This window comes from Boleophthalmus pectinirostris, unplaced genomic scaffold (genome assembly GCF_026225935.1).
Source record: "Boleophthalmus pectinirostris isolate CB_2022bp ecotype Guang Dong unplaced genomic scaffold, ASM2622593v1 HiC_scaffold_20, whole genome shotgun sequence".
NCBI lineage: Eukaryota > Metazoa > Chordata > Actinopteri > Gobiiformes > Gobiidae > Boleophthalmus > Boleophthalmus pectinirostris.
The window spans coordinates 16,547,852-16,565,685 of NW_026571153.1; the positions used below are offsets into that span (position 1 = coordinate 16,547,852).

At 36.8% G+C, this 17,834-nt stretch overlaps 1 protein-coding gene across 1 annotated transcript in view; it reads right to left on the reverse strand.

Annotated features, from left to right (window-relative positions):
* The window catches only part of dennd4c (DENN/MADD domain containing 4C), a 36,024-nt gene that overhangs the window by 15,388 nt on the left and 2,802 nt on the right, over window positions 1-17,834 (reverse strand). Inside the window, exons 2-3 of the mRNA XM_055156826.1 lie at window positions 4,267-4,431; window positions 3,749-3,782 (exon numbers count right to left, since the gene is read on the reverse strand). Coding sequence (XP_055012801.1) covers window positions 3,749-3,782; window positions 4,267-4,431 — 199 coding nt within the window. The remainder of the gene's footprint in view (window positions 1-3,748; window positions 3,783-4,266; window positions 4,432-17,834) is intronic.

Sequence of the window (17,834 nt, forward strand, 5' to 3'; positions counted from 1 at the left end):
ACATTCACGGGATAGAAATGAAGTTTTCCTGAACAAATATAAGACCAAATAAACTAGTAATAGCTCATGGACCACTATGGAACCCACCTGGATGGCAGTGGGATTATACATGCAAAGGCAAATGAAAGTGCAATGATTTAATGTCAAAAATTACACTATACTGTCTAAATAAAAAGTGTTCTTTATTATCATCATGGTATCAGAGTCACTACTGAGTATAGAGTTCATTCCTTAGTATCGAAATCAAGTTTGAAATTTTTGCATCGTGACAACACTACCATCTACCTCGACAAACTAGAAACCAACTTTAAAATCATTTACAGGAAATAAAAAACTGCTACAAAGTTCAACCTCTAATCTCACATTGTGTTTTGACAATGGCTTTAGAAGTGGTGCCATTATTCAACCCTTAAAACTGTTGTGCGCTGAAATGATTTTAAGACATGAGATTAATATTGGAGATTTACGGAGCCAAACAAATAACGACAAGCAAAGTTCAAGATTGGTAGATGTTTGTAAATGTCTGTTTGGATATTTGGAGTTATATCAGCCCCTTTTCACTATCTGAAATTATTATATTTACAAAGGGCATGAACACAACTTAACAGAAATGGTTTACCAAGATTATTCTGCTTTAGGGCTGTTGTGTTAGTTTATATCTCTATATTCTGCTGCAATAATAAATCATACTTCAAATGTTATTGTGACAGGCCTATTGTGTTGTGTAACGCACATGAAGTAGCCTTTGCCCCCTTCATACTTCACCAAACATTGCTGATTCACCGCTGCTTCTTCTTTGGAACGGTTTTGACCAGTGCAGGCCAGGAACTAAGCCACAAGAACTGCAGTTTTGGGAATCTTTTGATAGGATTGCAAAATTTTGTCATTTGAAAAACCAAAATTAGTCAACTATAATATACACACATCTTTATTTGGTGGTTTGAAAATGTATTTAGTTACAGAATACTCAAATTAAAATGTATTTGTACCGTATTCAGTTACTTGGGCCAATCAGCGTCGATTTGCATTTAAATTATAGTGAGAAAACATGTCATATAAATCAAAAATAACTTCATTTTTGTTGTTATACATTCATTTTTTGTCTAAATAAAGATGAAAAATCACACATGAGCACACTGTAAGAGCTATATTTTCTATTTTTTTCACTATTACCACACAGTTCAAAGTACCACCATGTGTTCCTTTTAATTTAGGAAAGTAACCACATTCTGAATACCACCAAACTGTACCAGAATACAGCAACTCAAAATTTGTACTCAGAATAAATATTTTCATTATGTTTATTAATTTTCTTCCCAACACTGTTGTGGCCTATTTATTTTTACTTTACCGATAATTTATTGCCTCATAAATGCACAGGATATGAAATCACCATTAGTCATTGAAAACAAAACTGTAAGTGCTGACTTTTTTATGAATGAATGTGTTATTACAAAAGCTAGATGAAATTTACATCCTCTGTTTACCAAGGGCCCTATGGGAAGCATGAGACAGGCCAAACTGCAATAGGAGAAGCCGTAGGAGTGGTAGCCTCAGGTGAATCATACCGTTTCCTGTTTAAACTGGAAGACGATAAGAGGAAGCGAAATAAACACATCACAAATCAAAGGGAGGAGCAAGTCAATCAGGTAATAAACAAACTAAACTCATTATATAACGTTTTCAATGATCGAAGTCACCTGTTAGTCTTGATGGGGATTTCATTGTTTTGTCTGGAATGTTTCTCAATATGGCATTAAACACACGTATCTTAATAGGGAAGAGCAGGTGTTGCCACAAAGCCACAATGAGTACAAAAAATAATTCAAGCTACTTTATATTTTATACACTTAATATTAAAAATCACACTACAGAAAACTCAAAACATAAATAACTGCTCACAGCAAGAATGCATGGTATTTCTAAGCAATGAAACATCTCATAACGTTTAAAGCCATACTGTGGAAGATTCCAGATTACGCAATATCTTGATGGAGACAACCAGGTAGCGGACCCTCCACCAGATAACTTACATAGCGCGTCTTTGAAAAGGTCCTGTATTACATAAAATTAACCCTTTGCGAGCTTTTAGTCATGTTATAATGCTGTTACCTCATCAAAAACGAACCTGGAGTTGTGTTTTGTTTCATTCACACATTTGAGTAATCCTGGTTTATAAGTCTGTCTACATCTCTCAAGCTCAAAACTGGGTGTGTTTTTAAGGAGGTGACAGCATTATAACAGATCAGAAAACAGCATAATACAGACATTTAAATGATATAAGTACAATAATCTATAATGTTAGAAGTTTTGCAAGCAGACACACGTGAGCAGCTCTTCAGTGTGTTCAGTGCGTCAGCATATTTTACTTTGTTTAAAAGTCGGAAATAACTTGGATGCTTTACATGTTTACATAGTGGTTTGCATAAGATCAGAAGGAATTGTAAGTATTGCAAGAATGGATTTGAAGAATGTATAGTACCAAAAGCTATCATTGACATGAATGCCCAAAAGGATCAATATGTGTCTGGTATAATCATCAAATGTCAAACATCTTTAAATGGAGTTTGTGTTTTAATATATCTATTATCACATTCCATGGAAACCCAACAATGTAAAAAAGTAAGAGAGATAAGTAGGTATGCATTGTTTCCAAAGCAATACAAGCAATTCCAGAGATGAAATTATCCAAATTATTTTAGTGAAGGTGTGTAGAACACTTTCTGCAATACCACATTACCACAGTGGAATAGAGTATTTTTATTTGAGAGAAGAACACAGCCTAAAAATGCAGGGTTTGTGTGTTAAAAATGTGTGAAAGAAACAAAACTCCAGGTAACTCTAGGTAAATAACAATATAACAGACCAGAAAATAGCATAAGATGGGCTCTTTAATATGCTTTAGTATGAGAACTTGTTATATCCCTCAAAAGCTGAAAAAAACTACTCCAAATACAGAGTATTTTACATGGCCAGTACAAATCAGATGACTAAAATAAGTGCTAGATATTAGAATAATAAGATAACCCAATTATGACATCAATTTTTGGCGTGTTCAAATGCACAAAATAAATTAGCTTGCAAGTTTTTGGTTTCGTTTTGTTTTTGTTTTTCCTTGTCAAACATGCAGAGGTGTGACCAATCAGAAAGACTGAGACAGAAAGACAGACTGAAAGACAGAAGATTATTATTTATATCAGATGTTACTGTTGGCATGACATTTCAAATCATCTGATAAACCCAGAATTCAGTTCATGATCAGATTTTGGCGTGCATGTAAACACAGCCAGTGGCATTTAAAAGATGAATCACAAAACTAATCAATAAGGAGGGTATTTTCCTCTTTAGGTTAACTTTTGACTGTACATGAATAGTTCAGTACATTTATTTGAACAAAATAATCGCCATTTATGATCTTTTTTCCTCTTGATCAAGCAATTGTCATCACAGAGTCAAATTTAATTCCTTTTAAAAGTTTAAAATGGTTTCATCTGGTCCTAGGCCTGTCACAATAACAAATTTGAAGTGTGATATGTTACTAAAGTAAATATAGACGATAAACAGTAATACTGAAACAAATTTATGCCAATGACACAATAAGCCAAGAGCAGATTTTAACCAAAGAAAACTAATCTAAATCTACAATATTGTTAAAAAAGCTGCAATAAATAAATAAACAGCAGAATGAAACACTTCAGTACTAAGTTTGCATCTGTAGTGAGTGAGTCATAGAAGTTATTAATGCAACCTTTCACAGCTTAAATTATCATAGCCAATTTTCCCTACAGAGCAAAGAAAAAGTATACAAGTTGAATACTGACCCCAAAAAATACTGTCGCATGTACTACAGCTTTCTTATAGTGAACAATAAGTCAGTTGCTAGGTTACAGATGACACCACAACATTCATCAGGCCAAAAATATTTAAAACAAATGGGGGGGGGCAGCTAAAATTAATACTGATAAAATGTAGGTTTCTTTTGTAATACAGTGACTTCTTGGATCGAGTCACTGGTTTAACATTTGTTAATTTACGTACATATAGATCAAGGAAATTGAACAATGTACAATGTAAGCAACAGGAAAAACAGGCCCTTGCCCCCCATCTGGGACATCATCACACTTAAAATGTGATCAATACATGTCTGTTTAATCCCTCAGTCCTCCAGGTAGGATCCATAGTAAAAGAAAAATTTAATTCTGTCAACTATTACTATGAGTCGATATACTAATTATTGTGACTTTTGTGGTCTACTGGTGCCCTTACCTGCAGAGCGATTGATCACAGCGAGGTCGGTGATGGGAGCTTTGGGCCCCGTAGACTTGGCCTCAGACAGGTCCTGCTCTAGAGGAGTGGACTTGTCCGTGAGTCCGGCCACCACAAAGTAGTCTGTGACGCGGTGGCCCTTGTCCTCAATCATGGCTGGAGATCCTGACAAGAGAAATGAATTATGATTAAAAATTTTGTTCCAAGGGCTTTAAAGGTGCACTGTGTAACTTTTTGGTTGGGGATCCATCACCAGATTGTTTCTGTGAACTGCTTTGCCTTATATTTACTCAATTGCAGGTAGGTTATAACTCAAAAATACCTAGAATAACAGGCATTCTGACTGTCTGAAAAGGTTTAATACCACACTATGAAACATTCATGACAAAGCAATAACATGGAGAAAAGTTACACAATGCATCAAGTTCATTAAAAAAAAAAAAAAATCAAGTAAATACTGTATTTTCCGGGCTTCAGTAAACTACAAAGTCGCACCACCCACAGCGCACGCAAACACACACGGAGCAGCCACACTCATCACTCCACGCCAACGAGGAATGGAGGAACGAACCGAAAAAGCGAGTGCAATGTGCCACTTCTAGACACAACTGAACAACTGAGTCACTGCGAACACGCCGACAATCCAGCGGTCCCAGGCAGCAGCCTCCCTACAGGCCACAACTGAACAAAGCCCAGAGTCACCGTGAACGCACCAAACAAAGTCCCACTGACCCATCGAACTGTTGTGTTTCGTTTAAAGTCCTGTGCGGTTTATTTGCGAAATAAAGTTCAAAAATAGACCATGTAATGACAGTGCGCCTTATAATCCAGAGCACCTAATAGCCTGGAAAATATGGTAATCTTTTTTTTTTTTCAACTTAACTTGTGCTGGGAGTACCCAGAGCAGGATCCTAGGAGCATTAGCTTTTACTACAACCCAGTAATCCAATGAGCAGACCTACATTTTTTCAGTAAAATTATCTCCTCGCATCACAAAAGCAAGTTCCTTAAATGGAAGACTTTAAAAATTCAACTGGCTACAACACAAATACAATTGGCTGTTGTGTTGAAGACTTGGCATTTTACTTCTGTGGGGTATAAATTATTAACACATAAAATTTTTTGATCACAATAGTACTTTTTTGTTGTTTTAAAAATGCTATATTCTTCAAAAACAACACATTAACATGTTTTATAAGTCTCACTCTGAATCTCCCTTCCCTTTGCTCCCCGTGTTAAGTCACTCCCCCTCGCAAGCGATATCACAACACAATCAACGCGCATCCCTCTAATGAAACTACTACACATCACATCAAGTTTGTCAGTTTTGAATCATGTTTTGAGTGTTTTGCATGAGAGCACGGATGATGTAGGATTGTGCGTTGAGCATTGCACAGAATATTAAGTCTAACCATAAGGACGGTTTGAGTAGGACCTGGGAGAGATCACTAAAATACTCAAACATGCAAGACATCTAAAACCTCTTCCAGTATGTTTTGGATGAGGGAAAAATATTATAACATGGTAGAAAAATGCATAAAACCCCTTCATTATTTGCATTACATTGTTCTTCACAGCAAAACTATGAAAATGGTGAAAAAAATGTTTATACCGTATGATTATATAAAAATAACCACTTTTTATTTCATTTCATTTTAGCAGCAGCCTCAAAAATTTCAAATGATAGATTCTGATTGGGCAGCTCATTATGGTCGAGTATAGAGAATTGTAGACATCATGAAAAATGTTTTGTATCAAACAGTTAATAATCTCAAACTAGGTTTTATAAACATTCTTTCAGTCCTGTGATCCCATTTAAAAAGAATTTGGTTAGTACTTTTTTCCATGGACCTTATTAAACTGCATGTCGAGGAGACCAAAAGCCCCGGCATCGTCTCCTGGATAGTGGGATGGACTGGGCTTGCAGGCTGAATGCTAAATAACACTGAAGCCTGGGCCCTAAAAGGATCCTTTAACACGACTGCTGCTCCACAAAGAAGCCAACAAACGCAGCGAGTGATGGTGAGACTGGATGTCTTGACACGAACAAATACACTGTCACTGTAGATCACTTTGCAGCTCAAAACATGTGGAGATAAAACTGAGAGAGAGAACGAAAGAAAGAAAGAAAGAAAGAAAGAGGAGAGAGAAACAGAGGGAGCGGGAGAGAGAGAGAAAGAAAGAGAGACAGAGAGAGAGAGATAGAGAGACAGAGAGAAAGCGAGAGAAACAGAATGAGAGAGAGGCAGAGAAAAAGAGAGAACGAGAAAGACAGACAGAAATAGAAAGAGACAGAGAGAGAAACAGAGAAAGAGAGAGAAAGAGAAACAGAGAAAGAGAGAGACAGACAGCGACAGAGAGAAAGAGAGACAGAGAAAGAGAATGACAGGCAGAGAGAGAAAGCCAGAGAAAAACAGAGAAAGAGAGAGACAGAGAGAAAGAGAAACAGAGAGAAAGAAGCAGACAGACAGAGAGAGAGAAAAAGACAGACGGAGAAAGAGAGAATGAGAATGACAGACAGGAGAGACAGAAAGAGAGACATAAATAGAGAGAAAGCGAGAGAGAGATAGAGACAAAGAGCGATAGAGAGAGAAACAGCGAAAGAGAGAGAGACAGAGAGAAAGAAAAACAGAGAGAGAGAGAGAAACAGACAGAGACAGTGAGAAAGAGACAGACAGACAGAGACAGTGAGAAAGCAAAGAGAGAAAAAGAGACAGATGGAGAAAGGGAGAATGAGAATGACAGACAGAGATAGAGAGACAGAGAGAGAAAGAGAGACATAAACAGAGAGAAAGTGAGAGACAGAGAGAGAGAGAAAGAGAGACAGAGAGATAGAGACAGACAGAGAAAGCGAGAGATAAACAGAGAAGAGAGAGACAGAGAGAAAGAAAGAAAGAAAGAAAGAAGAGCTGACAGGAATGTTTGGAAATACCATTGAGAGAGTAAATCAAGTCTTCGCCGTCTATAAAACATGAGTGGTATGGAGGCTAATGGAGCTCAAATAATGCAGAATATGGAGAGAGACAGAAAAACCTACAGGTCACATTCATAATAAAAGTATTTGTGAGGCTGGTGTAGTTTTTCTATCTGCACCAGAAAGTCCACACAACGTAAAACACAACGTCTATTATGTAACTGAGAGGAGATTAATGAAACAAAACAACTTACAAATCATCTTTAATTAAACTAATATGTTATCCTTAAAGGTGCACTGTGTAACTTTTCTGGAGGAGACCAGCAACCTAGAGATGTTAATGCTTTGGTTTAAATTCTCTACAGCATGGTTTTAAACTAATCTTTCTTGCATTTATTCAACTACAGGTCATATTTATTGCTCAAAAATATCTTAAAAACATCCATTCTTACTGCGAGTGGGGACGCCGTACCACAAATCTAACCTGTAATTTAACTTGCAAGTCTCTATGGTGATTCAAAAGTTTATGGTGGAACATTCTAGGCACGTCTCCACGGAGAAAAAAAACTGATGACAGACCCTCCCACAGACAAGTGACATAGTGCATCTTTAAAACTATTGCTCCTGTCTGTGGTAACTTTATTGACCTGCTTTAAAGTTGAAAAGAACTTGATCAATACTATTTATGAAACAATATTCGAAAAAAATAAGAAGAAGAAATAGAGATCCAGCAATTTAGTTTACTTCAAGATAAACTCGGCTAATATCTGAAAAAGAATAAAACTGATCCACAACTCTATTTCACAGCAACTCCATAACAGAGCTGCCCATTCACACGAAAATCAAATCAAAAAGTTGAATGTCTTTCCTTTAGTCAGGTGGTCAGCTGAAACGACATATCAGAGAATTTTGGAGATTTAGATGATCCATATTACACTATTTTCTGATTTATTTTATTATGTTTCTTCATCACAAACAGACCTGGAGTTGTGTTTTATTTCATTCACACATGTTTCTCACTCATATCCTGCATATCTAAAACAGAAAATAATTTGTTCCACCTTTTAATGACGTGTGGTAACACAAGAAGTGCTCCACTGTGTTTTTAAAGTCCATACACTTTCACTTGAATCATTTGGATGATTTCAGACCTGGAATTGCCAAACTTTATAGAACAAAAGGTGAAAGGTCGAGGTTAACTTGAAAACTACCACATCATGGCATCACACATCATTACTTTTTATTTGTGATTTTTCAAAATTTTAACAAATGTACATAAAAGAATAAACAGTGTGGGTTCTACAAAAAAAAAAAAAAAAAAAAAAAAAAAAAAAAAAAAAGAAAATTACTCATACATTCAAGTGAGCTTTGTAAATAGACCATTTGGATCATGGCAGGTTTCAGCCTCAAGTAACAGGTCATTTTTTCCATCCTATATATTTCCTCCATTATATCTGTCCATTGCTGCAATTTTAAAGGGTCATCCTTCAGCAAATTCCTTGTTATTACTTTCTTACTAGCCAAGAGCATCACTTTAAACAAATAGAAGTCCTCCGTTCGAATGTTGTTTTCATGCAACAAGCCCAAATACATAACACGTGGGTCATTGGGTATTTTATAGCCAAATACCTCTTCGATTACAATTACTAAACTTGGAACAGAACATTTTAAGCTTTGGAGATGTAGACGGACTAAAGGATTACTCAAACATGTATGAATGAAACAAATCACAACTCCAAGTATGTTTTAGATGAAGTAACATTCTAACATGGCTTAAATCTTACAAGAGTCAATTTTGCGTACTATTTAAAGGCCATGTTGGAGATCTAAATGTTACTAGTCGATAGAGTAAAAAAAGATATGATCTGTCTCTAATAAGCATGAGGAGATTGCAAGGTTTAAATCATCATGAAAAAACTACTAAACACTAAAGCCAAACCAGGAGTAAGAGTAAAAAAGTTATCTGAAGCAATGCAAAGTTTTTCCAACAACTAAAAACAAAATAAAATTGGCGTATAGAGTTTATTACTGCTTTAAATCTTTGCTCAAGTCAAAAGACAAAACAAAGTGTCCTGGAAGTTCTTAAAATATTATCGGGGTTGCATCAATGCTACATCCTCTTCGCGAGCAGTTCGGATCTGCACGGGAAGTTCACTTTTTCCAGTGGTGGATGACTCAGCCTCGGCAAAAGGGGAAACAAAAAGACTTTGAACACCGCACTCAGCAGTTGGCTATGGGATTCATGACGCAGAGAAATACTGACCACTGGACTTATACATTTCAACACATTTTTGTTCCAAGTGTATGAGGAGGTAATGGGAAAATTGCATTATAATAATTTACTTAGACTGGTGGTGCCTTTCTGGACATGTCAGGTTTGATTTAGACAATGTTTAAGGGGTTTATGTCATGAAAGCTTATTAAATGTAAATGGATTTTGACGAAACTTTATGTTATGTTGTAAATGTTTGGAAATAATTTCTTGCATATTGTCAGTAAAGTGGTTGCACTAAAGACTCACTATAAACACCACTCGTTTGTTCATTTGCTCTGAGGTTAGTGTCTCAAAATCATACAGGTTTCAAATGTGGCTTTTGCACATAATAAGTACCTTCTGAAAACCAACAATTGTCAACAAATTGTTCCTGTACTGAGCGACCTCTTACCTCTTATCTCGCAATGTTAAAAAAAAATCCAGAAGCTTTCCAATATTTTGAGAACATTCAGTTACATTGCTTATATCCAATGGTGAAAGGTGAAGAAGTAAAAGGATGAGAACTTCGCACATCAATTACTTGAGAGAGACGGGTGCGTTGGTGGAAAGGGAGCAGCCCAAGAGCACAGAGAAAAAAAGGTAAAGAAAAGGTAAAGAAGTACAAGAAAGGTAAAGAAGTACAAGTAGTGCTGTACTTAAGAAAAAGGTATCTGTACTTTTGGGTATCTGCATCTCTACTTTTTAGGCATATAACAATAATCGAAATATCGTGATATCGTATCATCAAAAGTCTCACAATAATATCGTGGGCTGTCACAATGCATCGAATTGCAAAATCCTTTGCTTAAATGCATTTTTTATAGTAGCAATAGTCAATAAACATCGGGAAATGCATATCCCATGATTCATTTTAGCGCAGGCAACATGAAGTAATATGGTTTTTACTTGAGTTTTTGGGATTATGACAGGGTATTTTAAAAGCAATAAAGTGTCCCATCTACAATTATATCAGTCTCTTCAAAATATCGCTATAAATATTGTATTGTGAAATGCATATCGTGATAATATCGTACCGAGAGATTTGGATATCGTTACATCCCTAGTGCTTGTACTTCTCTCCATTTGAGAGCATGTATCTGTACTTTCTACTCCTCTACATTTTTGAACATGTACTGAAAAGTAAAAAGTACTTTTCTTATAATTTTAGGGGTGATTTTACAATGTTGGTGGTAACCCCTTGACTAAAGGTTTTGAGTTCAAGCGTTGGCTTTCGTCAAACAAAAATAAACAAAATTCATAAGAAAAATTGAGAAACTGATTTGTTTTGACACTGTTGACTAAAAAAAAAAATTTAAATCAACATTTAACACTAACAAATGATCAACACTAACAAAATCTGTGTGAAATAGTTTTACATGTTACTCTAAAAGTACATTTTTAAACAGATACCTTATTACTTCTACTTGAGTTGATTTTTTCATGTGATACTTTTACTTGAGTAACCTTTTGCATCTGTATCTATACTTATACTTAAGTAACAAAACTGAGTACTCCATCTACCACTGCTTATACCTTTAGTGTCTAGAGAACAACTTCCCCAACCAAGAGTAAAGAGAAAAATGAATGTTATACATGAAAGCAAAGCCAGATACCAGCGCTTCAATCTAAGAACGCGTTGCCTTTTTGAGAAATATAATTCAGATCCAATATTTGTTTGTGAGAGCGAGAAAACATAATTGGGCCAAATGTTCCCAGATGTTGTTTTGTCTGTTCACAAAGAAGCCTCTCCTACAACAGTGTGCAAGCTCTGACTGACTCTAGCATTTTATTTTATGATGATTTGAAGCAGCGAAGGCAGAAAAATACAGACGTTGTGTTAAGAGAGATTTACTCTGGCGTATCCATGGTTACGCCTCGCTGGTTAGAAACACCATTGAAGTGCAAAACGCTTCTTTCCGAATACTTCTGCTTTAGAAAAACATGGACTGTTAAAATGTGTTCCCACCGAGAAGGAGGAGGATTCCAGGACTGTAAATAGAGGCGGCATTATACGAGTGGTTCTCAAGATGTGGTGCGGGGGCCAAGGATGGTACTCAAGTTTCCTCAAGGAGCTCCAAGGACTCCTGTGAAATGGAATTTGGATTTGGACCTGGTTTAGACCATATTCTTGTGTTGGTTGTGATAAAACAAAGGTTAAATGAAAAAATATATAAAAATAATGTGCCTAGGGCTGAACAAAATAACACAAAATGCAATCCAGTATGCAAATTCAATATTAATAAACAGAACTGGAATTTAAAAACAAAAATAGTTACTTTTAATTCCACCAAAGTTTGAACTTTGTCAATAAAAGCATGTGGTTTGGGGCAAAAGCTCACCATTAACTAAGTTGTTGTGCATAATAGTGAAGATTTCTATTTGCAATTGATTAATAATTGTGCCTGAACGGAAATGTACTGTTTTGAAATGTGTTAAAGTAACTATCGGTGTTGATGTTTTGTCTGGAAAAGGGAAAAGGAGCAGATAACATAAGATGACTTGTCTTTCTGCTCCTTTTCATTCATTTCTTGTATGTTTGATGTTTTTTTTAATCCTTTATGAATGAAATAAATTAACAAATAAAAATAAATAAATAAAAAAATATCGACAATTAGAAATCTTGAATCTTGTCTTCTTAAACCTTGATTAATTGCACAGCCCAAGTTTTGTCTATACCTAGTAATATTCAGTGTGAATATTTTAAAAATCCAGTTTTAGTTTATATGGTTATTTTACTTTTGTCAATTAATATTGTATTTTAAAAGTTGAATACTTTGTTGACTTGACTACTTTGGAAAAAAACTTAACATTTGACATTTTAACATTTATCCTATATGTCAGAAATGCCTCAGTCTCCATAGCATCTGCTCCAGACAGGTTTTCTCCATAAGACTCTGTCGTGTTTCTACCATGTCATCATGAGCAAAATCTGTGGTTAAAGGTTACCAAATAAAAGCAACACACATATTATATAACACTTTCATTTCCTTTATGACTTCCATACATGTATAGGCTACACAAAGTAAACCAGAATTACAAATGGAGTTCTTCAATTTGGACCCATGAATGGAAGAATCCTCCAGTATAATGAAAATGTTCTACGCCTTGAAAATGAAAAGCCTTTACAGATAAATCCAAATTCAGGCAGTTTTCAACATCCACTAACCCATTTTCCATTTGTTATTCATTTAAAAAAAATATCACTTCTTGCAAAAATAAAGTGGTATGGTGCTCCAGTTTTCACACACAGGTTGAACTCCCTACCCTCTGCACTGAAGTGCTAAGTAGGCTACCTGCATTCACATAAGGGTCACACACTTTCTGTTATCATTGAAACGCAAACACTACACACCTGCAACAGTATACAAACCAAACCTGGTGTCTCCGGTACTTTTTCAACTCAGAAACTATAAAAACGATGCAGAGTAATATACTTTATGACAAAGCACGATGAAAGACGACCTACTGAAGCCATATTTTTGATGAGTTCTATAAATGAGTCATAGTCACACAGCTTTTTCCTGTTAAACCGGGTGTGAACTGCACAATTTAGGCTGTGACGAAAGATTTCAGGTTGTGGGGAAAGTCTTGAGTCATAGTAGTTCAAAATCGTGGCTCTTTTGTCTCCATTACAAAGATCAAACTTAGAAACTGTCGTACGAGTAAAGAAAAGCTGTGACTGATATCAAGCGTGTCTAATATTTTGGAATCTTGGACGCAGAGTGAGTCCTCCTCTCACCGTGTCTGCGATCAATCTATGTGGCCGACAGTAAACACAAGTGCTCCTCAGAAACAGCAGAGGAGCTCCACCATGAACGGGACAGGAATAATGGGTAGCCTGACAAATTAACATTGTTGGCACAGCCACTGAATGGGAAACAGTCCTCAAAATGTTGCACATAACAGGATGTTGACAATAGGGCTAATATAATAAAAATGTGAGAAGGAACAGCATTGTCAGTGGAAAAAGTAACTGGTGTGTAATAAACATGGCAAAATATCGATCATCAACTGTTATAATTCCTTAAGTCTATCTAAAATATTAAGTATGAAATAAAAATAGGTAATCTATTAGGGATGGGCATGATTAGTCGATTAATCGATAATTGATCATTAAGAATTTCATCGATTACGTAAATTTTAATCGACAAACCGAATGCAGGTTGCTGTTCTTAGAGTGACCAAAAGGGGGTCCGTACAAGTAGCTCTCTGCACTCAGAAGGAGTGAGCAAACACAAACAGTCAGTTCGTCTGCAACGTACCGAAGTGCATATGCGTATTTAAAGATGACTTGTACAAGAAATTGCACACTTTCCGTTCCGGTCGGGACAAGTGGGAGGCCATGTGCACAGTGTACAAAGCAGCACATATGTTTCGGTGTCCAGTGGGAAAAAGTTTTGCCAGGTGAGAGTCGCGCAATGTCGATGACGAGTCCCCACCTCCCACCCCCCGTACGGTGTCCTGGTTTTGACAAACGCAAATATGGTCACACTAACCTGTATTCCACTGAATCATGTCTTTTAATCCGACAGAAATTGACCACATCAGCGACACAAGAGCTGTAGTTTTTATCTTCGCTTAGTTTATGGAAATTAGCGATGCGGTTTTAAGTTTCGTTTCTGTGAGAGTTGCGCAAAACTGAATTAAACACATTATAATAAACGGGCTGATGTGGCTCTAGAGTGGTTACGGTTTATTTGTCGTAAAGTTGAATTTATTTGATGATCATTTTAATATAAAAACGTTAATGATTAATTGATAATTGATCGTTAATTCTCTCGACGATCGATTAAGAAAATTTCATCGAATGTCCATCCCTATCATCTACCCTTACAAAAAGATCAATAAATAAATAAAAAGTTAAACCCAGGAGTAATCTATTATGCAGTTATAATTTCAACCAAGGTCTAAGCACATATTGACACCATCTGAGTGCCAATAGTCCTCAAAAGCTTTTGTGGCTTGTCCTTTTCGCCTCCACACAAATCTATCTTTTTGTGACAGAAAACACTCACACTGCTATGGCAACGGAACCCCAACAATGTCATGTGCTGAGCTGGAAGTGTGCGGTGTGTTACTCTAGCCAGGGAAATCTGATCTGGGCCTTTGGAGTTTAGTGACGCTGGCATGCGCTGTGTGACAAAACAAATGTACCTTTTAGCTATATATTAATGGGACAGTAAACTAAAGCATGTTTAACAGACTGCGTTTTGCCTGTGAGGCTCACGTGCATTAGCGCTCTGTTTTTAGCTCGACATCTTGCTGTTCTCAGTATTCAAGTTATAGTTTTAATTTGGTACACACCCATTAAGCCAAAAAGACTATTTCAATGGCTCGGATCTATATGTAATATGTCTTCCCTTGCAACACAAAGGACCTATACAACAACTTCTTCTGTAAATCCTAAAACAATCAATACCCTTTAAAGCTGCATTTTCTCCAAGGAGATGTTTCACATTATGGTATTAAACCTTTCTATCTTCATGGAGACCACAACCAGACCAAGTTACAGATCCGATCAGTTGAGGCAACCCCGCTCACAGTCAGAATATCTGTTTTTCTAGGTATTTTTGAGCTATAAAACCACCAGTAACTGAATAAATGTTAAGTAGAGCTGTTTAATGTGATACTGTGGAACATTCCAGGCAGAACAATGACATATCCATAGAAACAAGCAGGTGATGGGCCTTCAACCAAACAGTTACATAGTGCATCTTTAAGCATTATAAAAGCTGGCATTATACTACAGACACTGACAGAGAACAGACAAAGGAACAAACTCAACAATGGCAAACGTCTCCCTGGTTAAATATTTTATTGCTCATTTCATGTCTGCTAAACAAGTAAAGCATGGCAGCTGTAAACTGTGCGGGTGATGACAGTGTATGAGGCTAAAAGCTTGTTAAGAGAAGTGAGGAATAACTTACACGTGGTGCAGCATTAAAGCATGTCCCAGACCCTGATGAGGTCAAACTGTAACCCAGCAGACAAAGTGTCCCATTAAATTTCCACTGTATGAAGCCTTGTAACCTGAGACGCACCACCTCATAGGCTCAGCCCCTCCCTGTCCACGAGAAAACCTGTTCTATACTCCTGAGGGCTAACAACAGTGTCAGTTAAACACTAGGTTAGAGCCGCAGGACAAAAAATACACAATAAATGTTAAAGAGTGCATGACTTTGTAAAGATATTTTAATTTTGACTTAAATTTGGTGCTGGTGTATAGTTTTACATCAATCAAGAAGCAATTTGCGAAGAAACGTTGAAACTTGAAAAATATGTTAAAAATGTGTTACAATGGCGTTGCTTTTTTCAGTAACAGGTAATCAAACTAATTACTTTTTCTATGCTACACTGATACAGTTACCAACACAGTGTTACTGCACGTTACTGAAGCTACTCACTGAAGATGTCATCTGACTTGGCTCACACAGACACAGGAGCTACAAATGTGTGTGTGTATTTTCCCGTTGGTGAGGGGGGGAGAGGAGGGGTGAAATAACCTCTAAGTAATGATCATTGGCTAAGGTAGAGGAAAAATGAACTTGATACTTTTAAAGTGGAGCAACAGTTATTAACAGAGCTTCTTAACTAGTAACTATAATTACTGTTTCAAAGTAACGTGGCCACCACTTTTGAATAGAGAGTTCAAACCATAGACCATATATATGAGTGGACATAGCTAACGCACTAGCCGCCGTTTGCCAAATAGGAAGATCGCCAAGGAGCTTTTCCGGCTCCTTCTGACCCTAGCTCCAGTTGACTGACATTAGGATCTTGTCGCCCCTGCCTCTGTACCTGCTGCAGTGAGCCTCGACATTTCGGTCTTAAAATGTCCGTATTAACCCATGACTCTTGATCCGTGACACTTTTTTTTTCACTATTTTGTCTGTCAAAAAATATTTGTGTTTGTCAGATAGCAATTTCTGTGTATATTACAGATGTTTGCTAGTGTGATGTCACAAAATTTAACTTCCTGGTTGTAAATTAAGAAAAAAAAACTTATTTAAATTACTTAAAAACATTCATGCACAAAAATAGCTTACATTTAGACGAGTAAAGTAAAGCCTGGTACTATCAGTTGATATAATCTTGGCTCACAAAGTAAGTGCAAAACAAGGCTGCAAAATGTACATAATCTTTCTTTTGTATTATTAGTAATAGGTTATACTTTAATAAAATAAGGTTCAGGAAAGGTCTCATTTTCTGTTTCATTTATGTTAATGCAATTTAGGGACAGACTTTATCAGTTTATCATGTAACACCACCAGAGTCACACAAATGAGTGCCAGCTAGACCGGGGTTCTTGCTAAACAACACTACACAGGTGTTTGAAACAGATCTTAAGCGGTCATAGATTTGGAAGGTGTATCACTACCTTGCAGACAATGCCCTGCTTGTTTTGGCAATACAATTTAAATAGGAATATATTAACCTTTTTGCTTTTTTCCTGGAAGGCTACACCGCCAAGCAACAGGTGTTTGGTGTGAGATAAGACACTAAAGTCTAATCAGTGGTACGACGGAAATCTGGACCCACTACCAGTGTGGTCTATGGGCCAACTTTCTGGAATGTCTTGCTGAATGAGGTTGAATGCAAGTCTGAGGAGCATGAGTGGTCACAAATGGGAACAGGGGAGGTCTTAATGGTTCAACTGTGCCCAGATGAAAGCATGTACACCAGCCTGGCTATGGCAACACTTTTGAAGAGAGCTTCCCTTTGTGCCAAATTTAATTTTAGCCAAGCAAAGGTGGTTAAGAGGGATGATGTGAGGAGATTTATCTGTTTAAGTAGCACAATCCCTGTACTCCATCCCCCATGGCCTACACTATAATGATCTCATCGCTCTCACACAAAAGGGCCTGGAGGCTGGTTCCCCCACAGCTGAATCAGCTCCAGTATTTGTGTGTGTAATACTGGACAGGACAGGACAGGGCTATGCTATGTTCACAGTTTCAACTACAGAGATGTACTCACACTTAGAAGACATGGTGAGAACAACGCTGGTCATCTTAAGTGGTAAAAAAGCTATTGAGTGGTAATGGAAGATGTCATGGCAACTAGATGACGTTTTTCTAGCTGTTCTTTTACGCTGGTAGTATTGTAAATGCTAGATGACTCAAAATGTCAAGGATATGGTTGGGTCATTTAATCGAGATGTCTACAGCTAGTCCTCTGTCAGTAAAATCATGTGCTTTGGAGCAGAGTTCAGAGTTTAGAAAAAGAAATGTTCTACTTACTTCTTAAAGGTCCATTGTGCGACTTTTCTGGTGGAGGGTCAGTCAAATGCTTTTCTCCATGGAGATGTTATTGCTTTGTCTGGAATGTTTCACAGTATGGTATTAAACCTTTCAACCCTCGTGGAGACCAAACCAGACCAAGTTACAGGTCAAGTTTGTG